Raw genomic sequence first — 22,626 nt, 5'->3', positions numbered from 1 at the left:
GTCTCCAGAGCAAACTAATTGATGCAGTAACCAAATCGCTCACTCACCACTTTAATGTCAGTAGCTCAAAAAGTAGAATTTTTGCTCATAAGACTCCACAGCTTAGAGGGAGCATTGCTATATAGTACCTCGTTACTGAATGGCTTTTGATGAGCATACCTGAAGGGCTGCCTGCTCCTTCTGAACCTACCCAACCAAAAGCAATTCTAAACATAATTGTTCCTGTCCAAGTTCATTGAATCCTATAGACTTTGCCCAGAGTAACTCTGCATATGATTGCACTGTTAAGAGTATTTGGGCCTGGTGTCCAAAGCTCAATGTACTGTGCTCCAGACATAGGAAGTTCCATCATTTAGGTGCCTGTTCCCTCTAAGCTGAGTTAGTGTGAGCTAGCCCACAGTTTTTTAGCCTCCAGCTGACAGATTTTTCTCTTAGCTCAGGAAGGATGGCTTTGGAGCAAACTAATTTATGCAATAGCCAAATCGCTCACTCACAACTTTAATGCCAGGAGCTCACAAGGTAGAATTTTTTGCTCACAAGACTCCACAGCTTAGAGGGAGCATTGGTGCCACCACAGAAAAGAGCCTGTTTGGTGTAGTGGTTAAGTGCGCGGACTCTAATCTGGAAGAACCAGATTTGATTCCCCACTCCTCCACTTGCAGCTGCTGGATGACCTTGGGCAAGCCATAGTTCTGTCAGAGCTTTTCTCTCAAGGGCACCTCTGGAAAGAGCTCTCTCAGCCCCGCCCACCTCACAGGGTATCTGTTGTGGGGAGGGGAAGGGAAAGGCGTTTGTAAGCCGCTTTGAGACTCCGAGTGAAGAGTGGGGTATAAATCCAATCTCTTCTCTTCTTCTTCTTCTCTTACATCTGGTAAATACTTGCTTCCACTCTAGTGGGAGGCCACACAGAGAAGGGCCCGGGTGGAAGATCCTAACTGGGAGGGGTGGGTGTCTGCAGGGGTCCACTAGCTCCAGGATAACCTTTGGGATAAATGTATGCATCTTAAATATTTTGTTTTCTCAGCATAGTTCATATTATTAATTATAAATTTAATTTTGAATTATTTAAGTACTTTAAACCTTTTTATACCACTTCTCCATGGAAGATCCTAACTGGGAGGGGTGGGTGTCTGCAGGGGTCCACTAGCTCCAGGATAACCTTTGGGATAAATGTATGCATCTTAAATATTTTGTTTTCTCAGCATAGTTCATATTATTAATTATAAATTTAATTTTGAATTATTTAAGTACTTTAAACCTTTTTATACCACTTCTCCAATGTTTTATTTCCCCAAATGGTTTCCAGAATTAATACAAAAGTCACCATCAATATCAGAGTAATTAAACAACAAAATGGCACATCAAATATCAAACAGTTAAAAACAGCTTATCAAATAGTGTAAAAACGTCAAAACACATTGGAGAAAAAGCCCAGAATATCAGCCAAAGAATAAAACTGCCTACCAGAAGGCTGTAATAAAGCTTCCTTTTCAGTAAAAGAATTCAGAGTCAAAACTGAGAAGCCCGCTAATGGAACTTAGGATGGAAGATATTAACATGCCAGCACCAGTGCCCCAAGATATATGTCTCCTACTGTTACGGGGGTTCCCAGTGGTCTCCTATCCAGACTGCTGATCAGAAATCATACCTGCTTAGTTCCAGGCAATGCTGATTTCCCAGACCATTCACTGCAGCCCCAAAGCAAGTTTGATGAGAGACATTACCACTTTTAATGATCAAAGGTCCATCCAAAACATAAAAGTTCTCAAAGTGTCCAGCTTTCCCAGAAGGAAAAATGTGTTACAAAATTCCCCTGAAATGTTTATTTTAAAACGAGTGATTATTGTATAAACAGAATAATGCTCATGGAATTAAAAGTTTTTAAAGTTGTTAATTTCAAACTCTTACAAATTAATTATAAGTTATTCTACAACAGGAAATGAATTTAACATTCTTTAATAATATTCTTCTACAAGTTGCCAATTCTATTCTGCTTCATTTGTAAATTATAATCATTAATTAAGTCCGATAGAAATTGGCACACCTAAGTAAATATTTCTGCCTCTCAAAATTACTCCAGTACAAATGCAATTATAAACTCTATCTCCCATAATTTCCCTTTGGGTCTCCTTATGTTTATAACCATATATTCTGTATATATTTCATATCAAAATCAATATGATAAAATGCATTATAATAAAGTAAGATAGAAAGTAAGGTAAGGAAGAAATATATTCCTCCATTTCGTTACTCTGGTCTCTTAAAATCTTTTACTAAATTTATTTATTATTTATTTATTTATTTATTAAACTTATATCCTGCCCTCCCCCGTAGGGCTCAGGGCGGCTTACATGGCAAGAAATCTTGCGTAATAAAACATCAAATAATTAGTAGCATTTAAGAACATTTTATGCAATTTAAAACCATCTCAATAAAATAAAATAAAGTGCTCAAAAACCTTAATTCCGGAACCTCAGAGAGATGTAAGACTTTTATGTCATTTGAACAGGATCTCCTATAGCAACCAGAGGGGGGAAATAAAAGGGTAACCACGAGTCTTATAGCACCTCAAAAGCTACTAAATTAATGTGCGAGTATGCCGGCCACATGACCACGGAAACGACTTTGGACAGCGCTGGATCTTCGGCTTTGAAACGGAGATGAGCACCACAACCCTAGAGTCGGATTCGACTGGCTTTTGAGCAAGGGAACCTTTACCTTTAAGCTTTTGTGAGCTCCCTTTGAGCTCTAGCTCACAAAAGCTTATGTTACAGTATATTCATCTTTAACATGCCACAAGCCTCATGTTTTGGCTGTAGCAAATCTAAAGATGATACATGAAAGTAATCAAATCTATTTTGGCGAAAAATATTATGGTGTGTGTTAAGTGCAGTCAAGTTGCTTGCGGCCTACGGTGACCTATTGTTGACAGCCTTGCCCAGGTCTTGCAAACTGGGGCTTTCTTTCTTGAGTCCATCCATCTTATCATTGGGTATAGCTGCTCTTTACTCCTTCTGCAAAGAATGTTTTGCTGTAAAGAACTTTCCAAGAATGTGTTTGGATTTGGACAGAAGCCGTATAGCCACAGACGCTGTGGCCAAGAGGCATGGCACTGTGAGCTGTTGTTATGGTTATGTGGGGTTGTGTGCAGATCAGCACATGGAAGGGGTCAGGAAGGAGGAGGAGCAGCCCTCAGAGACATGAAAACCTGAAAAAACAAACAAAACCCAAACATGGGGAACTGAGGATGGGGAACCAGCTTTCAACCCATTGGAAAAACTGGGATTTTGAAGTAAACGGGGGTGGGTGGGGGAATACCTCTTGTGTGATGTTCTCTCTTTTGTTGTTCAGTCGCACAGTCGAGTCTGACTCTTCTCTCTTTTAGAATTATGCTAATTGCCTTTAAGGCAGGACTTCACAATAATGTTTTAGCTGCCCTTTACTTCTTCAAAATACTTTCTAATAACTGTCAATATGTAAAACAGTCTATAGTGCTGGGTAATTCCAATTCCAGATAGACACATGCAGCTCTTCCAATTCCAGATAGACACAGGCTTGCTCCACATTCCTCCCATCTTCTGCAGCATGTTGACAAACCTGATCAATGTTTGGAAAGGTGTACAGACCAAGTCCAAGAAACAAGCTTTCATGGGAAGTGGTAGAGAAGCTTGTTTCTATCCAGGCAAATCTTTCACCCTGTTGTGAAAACTGAATGTTGAGAACCAGAGACTGCAGATCTTTCAGAAACCTATTCTCATTAGAGAAATGATCTTGGTGTCAGTGTTTCCAACAGTATACATTACTTTAAATGATTATGGATTTTTCTACAACTAGTTTTGTTTCCAGTTACTATAACACTTACTTGTGAGATGATGGTTCCTTAGTGAACAAATCAGTGGTATTCTGGAGTTTATTCTGGTACCCAGACTTAACAGCAGCCCTTAACACTGTGGTCTGCTTGGCTGGGTGAGACATTGTTTGTCAGTGTGCTGAAAGGTGTCTGAAGTGGGGATTCTTGCGTAAGGTATATGCGCTAAACATGTTACCTCTGAATAGCAGGAGGTACACCTTTTTGCATAGGTTCTGGATAATGCTGGCTGTATGGAAAGCAGACTGACTGTGAGTCTGGATTATAATCCCCCTTCCCCCCCCCCTTACTGCAGTGTTGGCAGTTTCCGTTTTAAGTCTTAACTTTTTTCCTGTTTTCCCAGCTGGCACAAATTAAGGTAGCACTAGACAGATACCGTAGAAGGCCCTTGCTGTCCTATCATTAACACTGGGTGTATTGGTAATTATGGCTTGAGTAAGACAAACCCCTCTTTAAAAATTTCACAGATACTAAGCATTGCAATTTGATGTGTTAACTAAGCTACACATAATGTCTTTATGTGGTTAAAGTAGTAAAGCAAGTTGAAATCTGATAAGGAAACAGTTATTGAATGTATTTCAGTCCCTCCCCTTCCTCCATGGTTTTGAAATGTCAAGAAATGGTGGTGGGACTGTTGTGCCAGTGACCACATGGAGCAACAGGTACATAAGACAGGGGCTGTTACTTGGAGGCTGATCAGGGTAGGGATGTTCTTCTGCCTGTTCAATTAATGCTGAGCTGACTTTGTATTACATACTGTCCAGTATCCACTCCTGGCTCTCTAGTGATCCTTCTGCAAGGCACTGAGATACCTGATCCTAAGAGGCTTGGAACAGTTAAGACTAACATGGGATGGGGAGAAAACTGCAAATCAGTTAAATGGAAAAGGGAAGTATCGACTAAAAATCTTTTTGTTTTTAATTTAAGGACAAAGTAGTTGCTGTTCAGTTCTGCAACAATGGAGACAGGTAAGCCTCTGTTCTAGACATCTTCAACAGCGAGGTGATGTTTTTCATAATATTGTTTAAAACTCCTTGAAAGTAATTTTAAAGAGCAATCTTGTAAAATCCTTGCTGTAGTTCTTCAGGCTTATGTTCTGGAAGGGGATAATTCTGAAGCAATAAAAATCTCCTGTAGCAGATTCCTGTCCATGTGGATTGCTGGTCCTGCAGTTGTAGAAGTAGGACACTCTGCCCCACTGAAATCAACAGCAGTTTCCCCACTGAGTTCCAGCAGAATAAGGAGTCCACACTAGAAAGAAAAATAACACACTCCTATTTACTACTTTGTAGAAAAAGCATTTGCCCTGTTGTGAGGTCTTGAATGAAAACATCTTGTTACAGAGCAGCAATGATCACATTTGCTGCATCGCTAGAGAGCATTGAGTCTGCACCTGCTTTTCGGTGTCCGGCTGTTTCTCTGTACATGAATGGAGCTGCCTCTGCATTCAAGTTACATTTCCTCTCGTTTTGTGCTGCCTGCATTAACAGTGCTCCAGATGACTTGTTCAACTTTCACTCCCCACAAGTCCCTGTTAGATCACCTCCAACCTGTCATGGGCACCTCTGTGGGGCTGCGAACAACTTTTCTCTGAATGCCATGACTTATACACTGTCCCTCCTGCCAGTTTGGCTCAGCTTGGAGGGTTTTCAGAGCTTTCTCTATATTTAAGAGGGTCTGTCCTTCAGGAGTGGCGAGCTAGTGTGCGTAGCTGACCTCGACTAATACTTTAGCTGCCTTTCATTGTCCATTCCTTTCTTATTGCCTTGTATTGTATAGAGCACCATTAGCTCCGGAGCCGAATCCTGGCTGGAGAGGGTTAATGTGTGATAATGGCAGGCAAGAGAGGAAAAGGTTGCTGCAGTCATGGTGCGAAATGACTGAGAGTTTTCATTGAGGAGATGGAGAGGAAAGGTCATATGTTTGCATCGTTTTAAAGGAAGAAGTGATGTGATTTGATGATGGACTGAATATGACTTACAGAGCTAGTCGAGTCTTTGTTCCTGATTGACAGGGAGGATGTTGGCAAATGGCAGAAAATGCAAGGGGAGGGAGACTTGGAAGAAAAAATGAGAAGTTCAGTCATGGATATATTCCCCCCTTAGGAATTACTTTTGTGGATATAATGAGCTTGAGATGAGACATCCAAGCTGAAGGATCAGACTAGGCCAGTGGTGGCGAACTTATGGCACGGGTGCCAGAGGCGGCGAGCGCTTTCTGTGGGCACGCGTGCCATCGCCCCAGCCAGGCCCAGACCGTCATTAAAGTGTGGAATTCTCTGCCAAATAATTTTAAGTAAATGAAAGCATTTGGGATTGCTTTCCTTACTTTGTTTGGATCATCTTATGTTAATGTATGAGTTGTTTTTTCTAAACTAAAACCTCGGTATTCAGGTTAAATTGCCGTGTTGGCACTTTGCGATAAATAAGTGGGTTTTGGGTTGCAGTTTGGGCACTCGGTCTCTAAAAGGTTCGCCATCACTGGACTAGGCAGATAGTGCTCCAGAATGGTCAGGGGGTTGAGAGGCAGAGCTGGGCCTCCTCATAAGAGGGCTGGTACTGCAATCCATGTCCTTTGATGAGGTTAGCCAGCGGCAGCATGCAGAGAAGCAAAGAACAAATCCCTGGGAGAGAAAGCTCCTTTATAAAAACATTGAAGACCCATTAAGGCAAGCAGGAAGAGAAGAAGCTCAGGACCGAGGTGTAGAGGACCAGGGCATGACTGATGTAAGCAAAAGAAGGGTGGCTAGCACTAGTAAAGGTAGCAGAGAGAACAATGAGGTAGAGATCTTGGATCTGGAAGGGAAAAGAATCCCACTTGTTCTTGGGAGGACAATTTTAATGAAGTGTGTGGGGGGGGTTTGGGGTGAAAGCCCCCTGCTAGAGTGGATTTGGCATTAAGTAAGAGGAATCGCATAATCAGCATGTTGGAGGAGTTTGAAGGCAAGGGGTAGAAGGGAAATTGAATGGCCCTTGGAAGGGGTAGGTCAAGGGATCACTTTTTTGAAAGTGGGGGGAAATGGGTGTGCTTGGCTACAGTCTGAAAAGAGCCAGGAAAGAGGGATATGTGGAGGAGAGTCAGATTAATGGCGCATAGCAGTGTTCCCTCTAAGCTGAGTTAGTGTGAGCTTGCTCGCAGTCTTTAGCCTCTGGCTCACACACTCTTGTCTTAGCTCAGGAAGGATGGCTCCAGAGCAAACTAATTTATACAGTAGCCAATTCGCTCACTCGCAACTTGAATGCCAGTAGCTCACAAAGAAGAATTTTTGCTCACAAGACTCCACAGCTTAGCGGGAACATTGGTGCATAGGTATCCTCAAGTGGAGATAACCAGAATTTCCGAGGGACAGGAGGGAGTTCTTCAAAGACAGCACAGAAGTCTTCTCATCAAGTGAGTTTTTCCCCTTTTCATTGTGGCCATATGTGTGGGCATATGTTGGGGTGACTGGTCTGTCCCTTGGCTTTCATGGATGGGATTTGCATGTTTTCTCTTTTAAGAAAAAAAAATCTCTTGCAGGGGTTGTGCAACGTGCAGTGCTGGAACAGCACAATTGCAGCAGCTGTTCCAATAACCACATTGAGGGCTTGGCTTGGACAATAGGAAAAAGACCTCCTGAGAACAGGGTCAAAACCACCATCTTTACAGCCCCATGCCTAAAGAAATGCCTAGGAATTGCTGCCGTGTCCTCAATTCAATAGGCAGGATTAGAGAGCGAGAGAACAGAATCCAGCTATTTCTTTTTCTCCCCTTTTTTCTATTATATGTTTCTCAAGAGAGATGCTGATGTAATTTTTTTTTTAAAAAAAGCTGTTTGAACTACGATATTGAATTCACGCCATGGCCATCTGATTGCTGTTAAACAGATGTAATGAATGTTGTAGCCTATTTGTATTGTGCTGTATCTGACCGTTAACATCGTAAACTCACAGTGTTCTGGCCACAGAGACTCAAAAGCACTGCTGAAAGTCCTGGAAAACATTTTATGTTCCCCCACTAAGTAGGAGTCTGACCAGATATGATGTTACGTTTCCTGTTTCAGTGATATTTCCCCCCCCCCGAAGATTATGCTTAAAATTACAGGATTTCTTGTTTTGGAGAATATAGGATGAAAGGAGCATATAAGCATTATGGGAGCTTGAAATGATTGTATAAGTCATGGGTGCAATCCTGGAAAAACCCACGGATATCAATTGTTGTTTGGCAATGGCTATATTCATATGTCACCAGCAACTGATATTAAACAGTGGTTTGTCAATTTCTGGCAGGAGCACAATCTATTTGCTCTGTTCCTGTATTCCTCTCACTCCTCTCATTTCTCTTCATGCTCAGAGTAAGACTCAAAATGTTCCAGTTCTGATTGAGCTCCAGGTGCCAGAGCAAACTGGAGTTTGTTTACTCCCCACCAGCCAGGATCCTAAGCCTTGGTTTTAATCCTGTTTTGAGCAGGGAAGAGAGGAAACAAACTCCAATTCACAGAGATGCCTGCATTTGGACAGCACAGGGAATTGCAGCTTGATCGTGCTTGGAAGCTTTTGGTCATGCTTTATTTGCAGAGGGCGGTGGGAGGAATATGGGGAGTGTGCAAACATGGCAGACAAGCTGTGCTCCTGCCCAACACTACAAACCTCCCTCCATCAGTCACGGTGCGCCTTGGGCACATGTGCCGTGATCTGAATTGCACCCATGAAATTTAGTCAGGATTGTGCCATACACTCAGTCCTTGTGTTAATATCTTTCACCTTTGTATCCCACTAGTACAAGTCATATATTAAAACTGCAGACCATCAGACACCCAAGGGTGATTCTTGCATAGGTGTACATTATTGGAAGTCTTTACACCTGATTACTGTCTGGGGAATGTGTGAACTAACTCCCTTGAAGAGCATTGCTGCTGGGTCAATGTGGAGGGTTGTACTGTTACATCTAAAGTAGCCTGTTCCCCCATTAGATGATGTGCATGCATGTGTGGTGGACAAGCCAATTGTACAAGCAAGCCTGGCTTACTTGTCTTATATTTTCATATTTGTATACCAACTTAGAGGCGATAGTGAGATCACTGTAATGAAAAGTTGAAGATACTACTGTGCAGGAACTGTGAAGGTGCTGTAAGCCTGGCTGCCACCAGAGAACACTTTCCTAAGGCCCACCTGGCAAACAGAATGCAGGAGGATGATGGGATTGAGAGCCTTGTGGGTGTGACTTCCTTGTATTTTTATTTTTTTTACTACAGGCTGCGGTTTGTCAGTGGAAGCAGAGATGGCACAGCAAGAATATGGCAATACCAATCAGGAATGGAAGAATATAGTGTTGGATATGGCTACCAAGATGACTGGGTAAAAGGCACAAAAACATTTGTAATTTGAACACCTTACAGTCGAAGAAATACAAACACATTTTCTGAACAAGTTATCTGGTTCACGGTCTGTGAATGCGTGTGACCCGACATTTCCTATCAGTCCCAGCAATTCTTTCCTCCCATCCCACAAATTGCTCAGACATTGTGGCTTTTACATGACTTCTGAGGTTTCTGGGGGGAAATCCTGTTGCATGCATCCCATGGAAGCATTGGTAGGACCATGCTCTTTGACATAAAGCTCCACCCTTCTGATTGGCTTACATCATCATGTTGCATACAGAGGATACAGTCTGTGAAGCTACAGCAAGCTGTATACTGTTTGGCACCTGCATTCCTGTAGGGAAGGGGTTCATGATTGCCACAACAGGAAGCCAGTTGGTGCTTGGTTTGCACAGGTTTGCTCCTCAGCTTGCTTCTCTATCAGTCTAAAAGGGGGTGAGTGCAGATGCATAGTGGGTTTTCTCCCTCAGAATATACAAGTTGCTCAGTTACCCATCTCACATATGTTTGAGTTGCATTTTCTTCTTCTTTTTTTGGTATATTTGCATTTTTGTGTGTGTGTGCATGCACACACCCATGCCTGGAAATCATAGCGACCTCTGGCAGCAACTACTGGGGCATGGAGGACATTCAGAGAAGTGGCTTGATAGCCTGCCTCTGCCTCCCAGCTGTGGTATTCTTTGGCGGTCTCCCATCCTGCTTGGCTTCTGAGATCTGATGTCCTTGAGTTGCATTTTCAAGCTAAATTGCTCTAGAGGGAGCTCTTGTAACATCGTCAGATAGGAAAATTTCCCCAAAGGAAATCTTCTTGTCCTGCTACATGAGAAACGAAAATTCAGGCCATTGCCAAGAACGATTTTAGAGGACAAGTTTTTCCAGGTCATCTTGGACTGTTTTTATAAGTGGCTTCTGTGAAGTTTCTTGTTTCCTCTCAAGGTCTAATTCCTTGGGAGTCTGCCTTCTGCATTTTGCTCAGATTATTGGCTTTTTCAACTCACGCTTGTCTAGAAAAATTAGGGAAGAAGAACATGACTGGATTTTCTGTTCTTTCTAAATCAGCAAGTGCATTTCTTACTGTTGCTTGTATTACTTGAACTTTATTTATCTGATTGCTCTGCAGCTGTAGAAGTGCTCCAGCCAATATGCTACATGAAAAATACAATGTGGTTTCCAAGTTCAACAGAATACAGTTCAGCAGTTATTTTTACTGTGTCTCATGTAACTTAGAGACCGTTCCAACATAACCTGTTTTTTTCTCCATAAAAGGATTTCTGTGAAAAGCAGATGCAATTAATCTAAAATTGTGTTGGTACTTGTAAGTTTCTTTTCTACATTTTTAATTTGTTTAATTGTTCAGGAATAGTGTCACATCTGGGGAAGACAAGGTGTCTAAGCTGAAGGTGACCATGGTAGCTTGGGATCGATATGATACCACTGTTATCACAGCAGTCAACAACTTCCTCTTGAAAGTATGGAATTCTTCTACAGGGCAGCTTCTTCATACCTTATCTGTAAGTAGAATTGGAAATTGATGATTTTGAAGAGGAATGCCAAGGGAGTATAAGGTTGTATTTAGAACAGTGTCTTGTACAACCCTCAACAAGGTGTCTGGCCTTGAGTTTATTGTACTTTGTTTATTATAGAGATATGTACTTCAAAACAGATGTATTTATCGATTAGAAATAGTCAATAAGCAGAACATTTTGATTGTGCTCTTGGAATACAGCTTGGAAATAAACCAGTGGTACCAGGTTAGCCCAAGGATGAAGATTAGGGGGGGAGGAAAGGTTGCTACTCAGTAGGGATGTGTACTTGGATATAGAAAAACAAATATATAGAAATAGTCAATAAGCAGAAAATTTTGATTATGCTCTTGGATACAGCTTGGAAATATACTAGTGTTGTTGACTTTTGCAAAGCTGTGTTCTTTGCTCCAGTTGCTTCCAGTCAGGTTTGCTTTGTGAGGTGGATTCTTGGTTTTGTCATTGGTGGTGATGCTCAGGTTGTACAACAACAACACTGATTCTTGGGTTTTACATTGGTGGTGATTCTCAGGTTTTTACAATGCTATATATTGTTATGGCTCTACATTGGTTGGATTCTCTGATTTTAAATTTCCTAGACTTGCAATAGTTTGGTTTGGCTTGGGCAATTCTTGGGTTGTACATTAGAGGTGATTCTCGGGTTTACTCTTTTTAACACTTTCCCCCCCATAGGGATCAATGGAGATTGACTGGGGGCAATGCTCCCTCTAAGCTGTGGAGTCTTGTAAGCAAAAATTCTACTTTGTGAGCTACTGGCATTAAAGTTGAGAGAGAGCGATTTGGCTACTGCATAAATTACTTTGCTCTGGAGCCATCCTTCCTGAGCCAAGACAAAAATGGGTGAGCCGGAGGCTACAAAACTGTGAGCTAGCTCACACTAAATCAGCTTAGAGGGAACACTGACTGGGGGGCACTTTGTTCAGAGTTCCATAGAGTTAGTCCAATTCACTTGAAATGTGGGAGTTATTTAAAAGACAGACATCAGCAGCTCTGCTGTAATTTTGGTGCCAGTAGCCTTAAAAACAGCCTCTCCAGCCGCTCCCAAAAGAGTCCTCATAGGGAATGATGGTGCACAAAAATATTGGAATCCAATCCCCCCCAAAACCAGATCCAAATACCAAACTGGTATTTGCTCGAGTTGCTTCCTGTCTTGTTTGCTTTTTGAGGTGGATTCTTGGTTTTGACATTTCTGGTGATGCTTGGGTTTTAGTGATTATTGAGTTTTACATTGTGTTAGATTCTTGAGTTGGAATTTGGAAACCAGGAATACCGCTATCTAGAGCAGAACAAAATGAATGTTTTTTTTTAGTTGCACATCCCTACTTTGCAGTGAAGCAGGTGCAGTTCAGGGCATCTGGGGTCTTCCACAATTTCCTCTCCCTGATCTTCTCATCCTTCTAGGCCTCTGTTTTCTTGAAATCTTGAAAAAAGAAATTCTGAATGCTTTGACCATCTGCATTTAGGAACCCAGTATGAACCCAGAGAAGCTGGACCAGTTCTCAGGAAATAAACAAACAAAAATGGGAAGGAGACCTCCTTCTATGCAAACAGTGAAAAAATATTTGCTATCTTTGATAAAGAGTGTTCCCTGAAAGGGTGGTGGGTTCCTTGACTAAACCAATTGTCCCATAACCATTTAAGATAGTTCTCTTGTATGTAGAAACCTGGATGCATGCCAGTCTGCTTAACTTTGATAATATTTTATAGACATCAGATTTTCATCTGTGTGCTATTTTGTGTCTGTCTGAAGTGGGAAAAATGCATGTAGATTAAATGTTTGATTCATTAGTGTGTTTTGTCAGTGTTGGCAGATGTGTCTTTCCTTTATATTACTCTTTCTAAATGTCACTGCATAAAGAAAACTCATTTGGATTTATCCAAGTTTTGGTTAGTCAACTTCAGGCTGCAACAGAGCTTTCTTTCTAGGGAAGGTTCACCCTTGGAAGAAGGGGGGGGGTCAGCTGTGGCTCAGCGGTACAGTATGAGACTTGGCCCCTACACTTTTTCCTTCTGCTTGCACAGCATGGTTCTTGGCAGCAGAGTATATTCCTCAGCAACAGTTGCTTTCTCCTGCAAGCAGAAGGCAAGTACTGGATCAAAGCTAATACTTGCAGAAGATCCTGGGATTAGTTCCTAGCCTCTCCAATTAAAAACAATTACTGCAGCATTTAATCGGGATGAGAATTTTCTAACAGAGACCTTGGAAAGCTGATATCATTTGACATTACTGAGCTCGATAGAGTGGTGTTGTGATTCTGCATAGAGCAGCATCATATTTTCATTCAGTTTCTTTAATGTTTCAAGCATGGTGCCTAACAGTAAGGAAAGGCTTTTAATGGACGTCTCAGTGCCCATAGTAGAGCACTTGTGTCTCAGTGGTAGATGACAGATTTTCATGTAGCAGGTCTCCCGGTAAAGCCTCTTAGATGCCAGGTATCAAGAAAGACCTTTTCTGCATGGAAGTCTGAAGAGCTGCTTCACCTGTGGCTGTAGGAAACATAACATTCTTCTGCTTTTATCGCAGGGCCACGACGACGAAGTGTTCGTTTTGGAAGCTCACCCATTTGACCAAAGGATCATGCTCTCTGCAGGCCATGACGGGAACATTTTCATTTGGGACCTCGAAAAAGGAACAAAAATTCGCAATTACTTCAACATGGTAATAATGCAGGCCCTGTTTTTGTGCTCAAGCAGGCTCTGGAGCAATAAGGAGTCTGTTCAGAATCTTACTGTCAGAGATGCCATCTTCTGCTTATCTGCTTGTCCAAGGCCAGCTGCAATGGTCTGAAGTCAGCAGACCTAGTGGTGCATTGCATGTCACTACAGCACCTCTGGCTCTAGCTTTTAAGACCTAAAAAAGTATGCGCCTAGCACTACACACTCTAGTGCTTCTGGTTCCTCTTTTGGAAATGAGCAGCCTATCTTTGCTGTATGTCTTAGCTTTAAAGATATAGGACAGTTCCATGGTAGAATCAGTTGAACATTTGACAATGTGGTGGGCTCAGAAGGGTGTAACTTCATTTAGGATCGCTCGGTGAGTGGGCAAGTAGCGGTAGGAAGAACAATGGAGCAGAGAGGTAGGTGCATTGCAACGTATCTTTCTGCTCTCTTACTTTCGAAGCCCTGCCTTGTGGAATTCTTCATTGCACTGGAGAAGTTGTTTTGCTTAGTTTTGAAAAGACTTAATTTTCTGATTATGGAGGCATGTGCACGCAGACTGAATTAACGGGGGGATATCTAACTGAAAGTCCAGCCTGCCCACAGGATTGTTAAGGGATCTTGCTTTCCCAGGAGGCAGCTGCAGCTGACTTCATTTGTGTGCGAGCACACATTGTTATAATATAGCTAAATGAAAATACCAAGTTAGGAGACCAGACATGCTCTGGAAACAATAAGAGGGAACAGAAGAAATTTTAGTAGAGGGGCTTATCCAGAGAAATAAGTTCATACGTTGTGTTGTGTTTGTTTCAGATTGAAGGCCAAGGTCACGGTGCAGTATTTGACTGCAAATTCTCCCCCGATGGGCAGCATTTTGCCTGCACAGACTCACATGGGCACCTGCTGCTATTTGGTTTTGGTTGCAATAGATTTTACGAAAAGGTGGGTTTGGCAGACTCGTAGCTTTTTCTTTTGTGAAAAGGACTTGCACCGAAAATGAGTTTACACAGTATGTTTTTACTTTCGCTGAGATTTTAGCAGCAGATAGTCTTAACTGATACTCTTCAAATAGCTGGCTCTGGAGCATCCCTGCTCCATGAACTTTAAGGACTGATCATACTGGAGGGCCTAAATCCTCAATAATAAAAGAATAAAGTAAATGTTTAGAGTAAAATAGAGCTCTTTGTTAAAGATGGTGTAAAGAGCAAGTAAGTACAGACATGAATACATGAAGCTGCCTTATATGGAATCAAACCCTCGGTCCATCAAGGTCAGTATTGTCTGCTCAGACTGGCAGCAGCTCTCTGGCGTCTCAGTTTCACGCTGAGGTCTTTCACCTCGTCTGCTACCTGATCCTTTTTACTGGAGATGCCACCAGGGACTGAACCCGGGACCTTCCGCATGCAAAGCAGATGCTCTACCATGGAGCCACAGCCCCTTCCCTTATATAATAGCCCCACTCCTGAAAGCCCTGTCATGTGCACACACAGACTTGCATGCATGCCCAGCATGCAAGAATGTACTTTCAAATCATACACAGTACACTAAAAAAACACCTGGTTCTGAGTTTCAGATTTTCTTAGACTGACCTTTCCCAGCTGGTGGGTCCCAACCCCAAACTGGGTCACGAAGCCTGTGAACCTGGGTCCCAGGCCTCTGCAGTTTTACTGCATGTTCTGTTTTCCTTAAGTGGGCCACCATACCAAGTTAAGTTGGACTCGTGAGTCACCAATACCAAAAAGGTTGGGAACCCTTGCCTTGGACAGTCATCGTAATAAAGTCACAATTACAATTAATACTGTCACAGTTACACTGTACATAATCAGTACCCTAAAGAAAGCCAAGTTCGGGCTGAAACCTATATTCATGATCAGTATGCTTCATTAGTTCAGATATTTTAAGGCCATGCAGTAGCAGATCTTTCTATTGGGGAAATTTTCTGTTCTTAGAATCTGGGTGGGGTGTGTGGGAGGGAGAGGTGCTCTGTTAAAGGTCATTCATAGGTCCAAACCGGAACCTCTTGAGTTGGAAGCTACTCTAGTTCACAAAGAATGTCTTGTAAAAAATAAATGTATTGAATTCTCGCTGCTAAAGAAGGGAACTAGACATTTGCTTTGCTTTAGAACCTTGACTCACTTCTGCAGCTTCTGAAAAATTAGCTGACTTCTCTTTTAAAAAGTAGAAGAATGCTTGCTCTCTTGGATGCTGAATTCTGTGCCCCTGGAGCTCAGTCACATAGAATACATGGAGGCTTGCTTCACCTTTGTCTGCATGTCTCTGCCAAGTGGAGTCACTACAAATGAGGATGAATCAAGCCTGGATTTGTCCTTTGTGTCTGCTCTATAAGGGCAAAGAATCAAGCCTGCATTTGTTCTTTGTGTCTGCTCTATAAGGGCAAAGAATTTGACATTCTTTCAAGAGGGAACAGTTGACTGAGGTGAAACTTGTCAATTTGGGAGAAAACTGCCTTTATGGGGCCAAGCACTATCTTTGGTAGTAGAAACTGTATGAGCCGAATTAAGCAGCGTGACAGTGTTCCTGATTTCTGAGTTTCTCTCATACAGATCCCAGATCAGATGTTCTTCCACACTGATTTTCGCCCCCTGATCCGTGACGTGAACAACTACGTGCTGGATGAACAAACTCAGCAAGCCCCACATCTCATGCCTCCCCCCTTCCTGGTCGATGTGGATGGCAATCCCCACCCCACAAGATACCAAAGGCTCGTACCAGGGAGGGAAAACTGCAAAGACGAACAGCTCATTCCTCAGCTGGGATATGTTGCGAACGGTACGTCTTTTGCCAAAGGCTTTGGCATGATTTAGTTGGGGAAGGGGCGGCGGTGGGGAGTCCTCCCGGTGGCCGAGAGAGTTGGGGGGCCTGGGGGATGCATGGAAGTCAGGAGGCCTTGGCAGGAAGTCAGGGGGCCAGGCCCTGAAATGTCCCACTACGGGCCTGGCTGTGATAGGACTTGGGTTGCTGGTACAGCTCAAATTGTTCACTTGATCCTTTTGCTCTTGCAAAGGTGACGGAGAGGTGGTGGAGCAAGTGATTGGGCAGCAAACCAACGACCAGGAGGAGAGTATTCTCGACGGGATGATCAGAGAGTTGCAACGAGAACAAGATATGAGAAGGGTCAATGACAGTGAAGCTCCTTCAAATCCTCCACCAAGCAGATCCCCGTCTGTTAGTGGTAAGGCTCGTCTCCTCACTTTCTTGTAGGAAGTCACAGATTGTAACTTGTTTAGAAAATTTGGTCAAAAGTTGACATAATTTTGTTGTCACTTGGGCTCCCCCCCCCCCCATTAGTTTTGAGAAGTCCGAGCTTGGATCTTGCTTCCCCACCAAATGTTGGGCTTAGACGGAGCGGCCAGATTGAAGGCGTCAGGCAGATGCACCACAATGCCCCAAGAAGTCAGATGGCCACTGAGAGAGATCTCATGGCATGGAGCAGGAGAGTGGTGGTGAATGAGCTGCATCCTGGAATCAGCAGGTAAGAGAATATTGCAGCTGGTGCCCTTGGTTTGTGGTGTCACCCGCATGGGTCCACTGAAGATGGGTTGCTTTGTGAGTGTGACTGCCATCATCCTGACCTCCCGCACGCAGGAATAATCTCTCGAAAGACTTACACAGAAAGCTACAACTCTTTAACTTTCTGTAAGGGATCCAGTGCTATTTCTTTTTTCAATTGAGATTTAGATTCTTTGACTGGCTTGTATCTTTCCGCTATTGATGTTCTTGTTGCTTGCCTGTTGATTGTTTTATTGGGATGTTTTATGGATTGGGGTGGATCACTGAGATTTTGAACAGCAACATAGAAATATTTTAAATCTTGGAAACGAGATATGAAACCAGTCTGGCAGAGCACGTAATCTGGTGATAGGTGAAAAAGGACCACAGTCTCAATGTTCTCTATGGCCCGTTCCAGTCTTTGTCTGGAAAAGCCTCTCTTCCAAAGGGACTGGTTCTCTGATAAACACATGGTGTGTCTTTGTCAGCTGGCAAAAAAAAGTCTTGGTGGACTATTGGGCACAGGGATCAGTTTTCCATTGCTTAGCCCTGTTCTCACTAACCAAAGATCTTAAGAACTATTTTGTACTTCCTTTACTAACCTTTTTTCTTTTCACATGCAAAACAGCTTATAAAACACCAATCAAACTGTCTTATGCATCCGTCAAGTGAATTTTTGCTGCTGCAAGTAACTATTTTCTATAGTTTCCTAAAACTACTTTTCAGCCATCAGAGGAAGGACAACTCCTGTTATGACCTAGATAAAAATTACATATGTCAAGTGATGTATGCAGGTAGTGATAAAGAGATGTGGCTTTCTGCATGGGGTTTACAGAGCCCCACTGGGTCTTCCCCAGTGCTCCTCTGCCCCACTGCCTTACTTCTGCTGGATCTGGAACATAAGTGGATCGATGCCAGCAGCCCCCAAATGGCAGAAGTTCTCTTCTACTTTTCCTGATGCCTTTCCTTTGCATAGGGCATTCCCCAAAGTGTCTCATCGTAGAGCTACTGCTGGTCTGGTCACTCTGATAATCGCTTCTTAAATTGTCTAGGAGTTCCTAAAAGCCGTAAGGTTTTTCCCCCTCTCCTCCTGAAACAGATTGAAAAGATGTTAAGGTTTTGTTTTGATTCTATTTTTGCTGAAAGGCATTATTTTGCATTGTGCTTTTGGGGGCCTGCAGTTTCTTAGCCATTGATTCCCAAGCTGCCCCCTTTCCTGCCCCAAGTTTTTTAAAAAACCCAAAATATACCTCTTCCTTGAAACTCTGAAATGTTGTCTTTGTTGTGTGTCCAATATTATCTCTAAATCTAAATTTCTAATGCAATTTGACATGGCATGACATTGTTAAGATGCTTATTCTTTAAGTGCAAAACTAAAATGCAAAGATCATGACTCTTCAGGCAATGTTGCCCTGATTTGTTCAGGGTAAAATCTGTGCACTAAGCATTTTCTATCTAGAATAATTTCTCTATCCTGCATAAGTGATAGTCGCTTCATCTTCTTCTGCATGTGCAGATCTGATCCCTTCTTTGAAGTGTGTACCGGTGCTCTTTGGGCACACGAGTATGGATAGGTAAAAAATTCCCACCCCCCCCCCCCCCCAAAAAAAAATTTTTTTCGTAACAATCAAGACAAGAACTTTGAGAAGAATGTATTTTAAAGATTCAGTCAATAACCTTGATTTATTCTCATTCTCCTTTAGAGTTCAGGAAGAAATCCGAGCTGCCAAAGGTGATTTAGAAATCCATCTGTACACATCTGAAAAGAAGAGGAAGCCTTCCCACACTCTACAAAGGGTGAGAAAAGCAACCTATTTTCAGAAATGTTATGAATGCCATACACAGAGCCAGGTAGACAGGCGTAGTCATTATGGGGTCTTGCCTCATGAATAAGACAGTGGTATCAAGAGGAAGGGCTTAGATTTGGTCAGTCCTGCTTATCAGTCCTGCATATTCACGGTAAAACTTAGCAATGAGCATCCAGAAACACCTGTTTAAAGAAACCAGAAAATCACAGGGACAGATATACTCACAAAGGTTTTTAGAGAGGGAACGCTACATACAAGAGCTCATGTGCTGATGCATATGATAAGCATATGGAGCAGAGGTCCATCAGTGGCTATTAGCCACAAGGTATAGACAGTAACTCTTGGTCTGGGACAAGTGATGCTCTGTAATCTTGGTGCTGGGGGGGGGGCAGAGTGGGAGGGCTTCTAGTGTCCTGGCCCCACTGGTGGGCCTCCTGAGGGCACCTGGTATTTTTGGCCACTGTGTGACAAAGTGTTGGACTGGATGGGCCATTGGCCTGATCCATCATTGGCTTCTTTTATGTTCTTATGCTAGATGAGCGGATTTGGAGGGCCTCGTGCTAAAAGAAAATGTGGAAATCTGCCTCCTATAAAGACAAGTTTCCTAGATAAAAAAGTTGCCCTGCATTCTGTAAGCTCCTCAGTTTAGTTTTTGTTTGTTCTAGACTTTTAAAAATGTAAATTTCCTACTGCAACTTGCTTAATTTATCACATTCTTTGGGATGAGATGGGGGAAGAACTGCTGGTATTTATTAATGCAGAAGCCAAGGGGTAAAAAATGAATGCATCCCTTTCACCAAACAAGCTGGCTGGTTGGACATATTACAAGAGAGAAGTCATGTCCCACAGCACAGGTCCTCAATAGGTAGCCCCTGTGGCACAGCCAGATTGCCTGGATATAAATGTGAGCACTCCGGAAGTGGCGCAAGTGCCCCGTGCCGGACGTAAGGGGGGGGGGTAATCTGCTGGTGGTGGAGCCCTTGGAGAATAGCTGGGGCAAAGCAGCTGCAAAGAAAATTGTGGAGGCAGCAGGGAGTGTCAGTTTGTCTCGGTGCCTTTCACCTCTTTGGGTCAGATCCCCACTGATGAGCCTCAGACCCTGGACGACTCCCCGGAAATGGAGGGAGATGGTTGCCTCACTGGTAAGGCAAGACAGCAAGGTTAGCATGCAGCCCAGCCCTTTAAAACGCCATGTTGGACTTAACTCTCACCTATAGACTTGGACCTATGATGTGTCACCGCGGGGGGAATTCTTCCATCCAGAAAGTTCTTGTAGGCTAGCCCTCTAGTGATTCCTCCTCCAGTTTGGTGTAGTGGTTAAGTGCGCGAACTGTAATCTGGGAGAACCGGGTTTGATTCCCCACTCCTCCACTTGCACCTGGCTGGATGACCTTGGGCAAGCCATAGTTCTGACAAGAGCTGTTCTTGAAAAAGAGCAGTTTCTGTCAAGAGTTCTCTCAGCCCCACCCACCTCACAGGGTGTCTGTTGTGGGGAGGGGAAGGGAAAGGAGTTTGTAAGCCCCTCTGAGACACCTTTGGGTAGTGTAGGGCGGGGTATAAATCCAATCTCTTCTTCTTCTCCTGAGGTCCCATATTAGACTTTCACACAGGCTTTGGTTCAGATTATCTGTCGGGTACAGGGTGTGTTATCCCATCAGTAGGAAGGGTGGGGTATAAATCGAATAAAATAAGTAAAATTAATAAATATTTTCTCTCTGTGTCTGTCTTTTTCCTAATGCGATAAAAGAGCGATCATCAACCTGGTGGTGGGCGATCCTTGCGAAGAAACCAACGCAAGCGCCAGCATGCTTATCAAACACGCTCCACCATAGAGCATCATTCCCAAGGCACAAGGGGGAGTTCACAGACCCAGGAAGACACTGAAAGCACCACTGAGGTTAGGCACTCAATATTTTTATTTGTGATATCATCTCTGTTCAAGGCTGCAGTGGGGTTTTTTGTTTATTGGTTCTCGAAACTGTTTTAGCAGCAAGGTCTCCCCCCCCCCCCCCCCCCCGTTTAATATGGTGTTTTAAGTAAGTAATTAGAACCCAAGCCATTATCAGGTAGACTTAATAGGATGTGAAGACCATGGCAGTAAGGCCATTCTTCAACTTGCAGAGACAAGACAGCAGAGAAATTCAGATGCAGTTTTAAGTGGGAGATGAGAACTCATGCTTAGGGGCTGAGCCACAGGATGTCCTTGGCAGGACTTTTACCCATCTGACATGACAAGCTGCAGCCCCGCCGTCTGCAGCAACGGGATATAACCACTGACAACAGGGCTCAGGGCTCAAAATGAATACAGAAACACTTAGGATGGTGGCAATTTAGTATCATGTGATTTTCTGCAGATGTCCAAAGATTTTGGAGGGGGGGGGGGCTTGGGGATGTACATGAAGGATAGGATAGGAATTTACACTGCTGGACCCTGCGTGCTCTCAGGTGTTCAAAGAGCACTTGGCTCTTCAAGGAGGCACTCCTTGCTGTGCTTTGCATTTACTCTACGCATCAGATTAACTCCTTAGGCCTCCTTTAATGGGTTGTTTCTGACTTTGTCATTTGTAACCAGAGGTACCGAGTTAGTTATTGAATTTGTTTCTTTGACGCGCATCATTTTTATTTATTTTTTTTGGAAATGCAGCATGATACTTTTTAGCAAAAAACGTTCAGTGCTAGCAGGAGAACTATTTTGTGCTGTGATTAAAAGCGATGATGATGATGATTTATTAGATTCATACCCCGTCCTCCCTGTCGAGGCGGGCTCAGGGCAGCTTACAACAATTTAAAAAATACAATTAAATACAGTAAAATACAACAAAACCTATCATAGGCTTATAAATTACTTAAAATGATGATGGCAAAACAGTGGGGCAAATGGACAAGACTTTCTCTTTCCCCTCCTCTTTAACTCAGGAAGACGACACGGGTGGCACAACTGAAGCATCTGTGGATGATAACGTGGCTGCGTGGCCAAGCGAAAGCAGTTCCAGGTAGTCTCACTGTCGTTACAGCATTGTAGACAAACTGAACATATATTCAAGGCAACTTCCTTTTTTTCTCCTATGAAGAAGGGCTACATCAGGTACAAACACATGATGCTGCCTTATCCTGAATCAGACCCTTGGTCTGTCAAGGTCAGTCTTGTCTGATGTGGCTGGCAGGTGGGGCTTCAAAGGTCTCCGGAGGAGGTCTCTCACATCACCCATTACCTGATCCTTTTCACTGGAGGTGCCCAGGATTGAACCTGGGACCTTCTGCGCACACAGCTGATGCTCTGTCCCTGAACCACAGCTCCTCCCCAGCATTTCACTGCCTGGAATTAACTAAGCTTAACTGGGAAAAAATTCAAGTCTAGTGGCACCTTAAAATTTTCCAGGGTATAAGCTTGTATCCTGGAAAATGTTGTTGGTCTTTAAGATGCTACTGGACTCAAATCTTATTCTGCTGTTACAGACTAACACAGCTGCCCAGCTGCCTAACAGTGTCAATTTTGCATTAAGCTGGAGCAGATGAGTCTTCCTCGACTCTTTTTCCTACACACTAGCGAGCCCCCCCCCGAACCCTGTCGCACTTCTTCACTCTGCTGTGGATAAACTGACTGTGTAAACCAGATGAACACCAGAGAGAGGCTCTCCTTCCCATTGGAGTAGCGTCACGATAGCGAAATCCCGGTAGAAATAAAGTTAGCCTTAGCAGGTGGTTTTGGAGTTTTTAAAAAGATGCCTTAAAGGCCAATTAATTTAAGGTGGCAGAAATGTTTGTGGGTGAGGGACCATTTGATCAAATGCAGAGACTGGACTCTGGTCTGCATAAGCTTGTGCCATAATAAATCTGTTGGTCTTTAAGGTGCCGCAAGAGCCCTTTCTGCTTCTGCTGCAG

General features: G+C 43.2%; 1 protein-coding gene across 1 annotated transcript in view; it reads left to right on the top strand.

Moving 5' to 3' along the window:
- BRWD3 (bromodomain and WD repeat domain containing 3) overlaps positions 1 to 22,626 on the top strand; it is a 118,000-nt gene that overhangs the window by 69,215 nt on the left and 26,159 nt on the right. Inside the window, exons 10-19 of the mRNA XM_015418847.1 lie at positions 9,099 to 9,201; positions 10,582 to 10,735; positions 13,293 to 13,427; positions 14,240 to 14,368; positions 15,991 to 16,216; positions 16,452 to 16,619; positions 16,736 to 16,919; positions 18,640 to 18,733; positions 20,492 to 20,641; positions 21,661 to 21,737. Of these exons, the coding sequence (XP_015274333.1) occupies positions 9,099 to 9,201; positions 10,582 to 10,735; positions 13,293 to 13,427; positions 14,240 to 14,368; positions 15,991 to 16,216; positions 16,452 to 16,619; positions 16,736 to 16,919; positions 18,640 to 18,733; positions 20,492 to 20,641; positions 21,661 to 21,737 (1,420 nt within the window). The remainder of the gene's footprint in view (positions 1 to 9,098; positions 9,202 to 10,581; positions 10,736 to 13,292; positions 13,428 to 14,239; positions 14,369 to 15,990; positions 16,217 to 16,451; positions 16,620 to 16,735; positions 16,920 to 18,639; positions 18,734 to 20,491; positions 20,642 to 21,660; positions 21,738 to 22,626) is intronic.

Source organism: Gekko japonicus, unplaced genomic scaffold, assembly GCF_001447785.1.
Source record: "Gekko japonicus isolate JY-2015 unplaced genomic scaffold, Gekko_japonicus_V1.1 scaffold1606, whole genome shotgun sequence".
NCBI classification, from domain to species: domain Eukaryota; kingdom Metazoa; phylum Chordata; class Lepidosauria; order Squamata; family Gekkonidae; genus Gekko; species Gekko japonicus.
The sequence above is the reverse complement of the archived record's forward strand: the minus strand, read 5'-3'. Positions and strand labels throughout refer to the sequence as shown.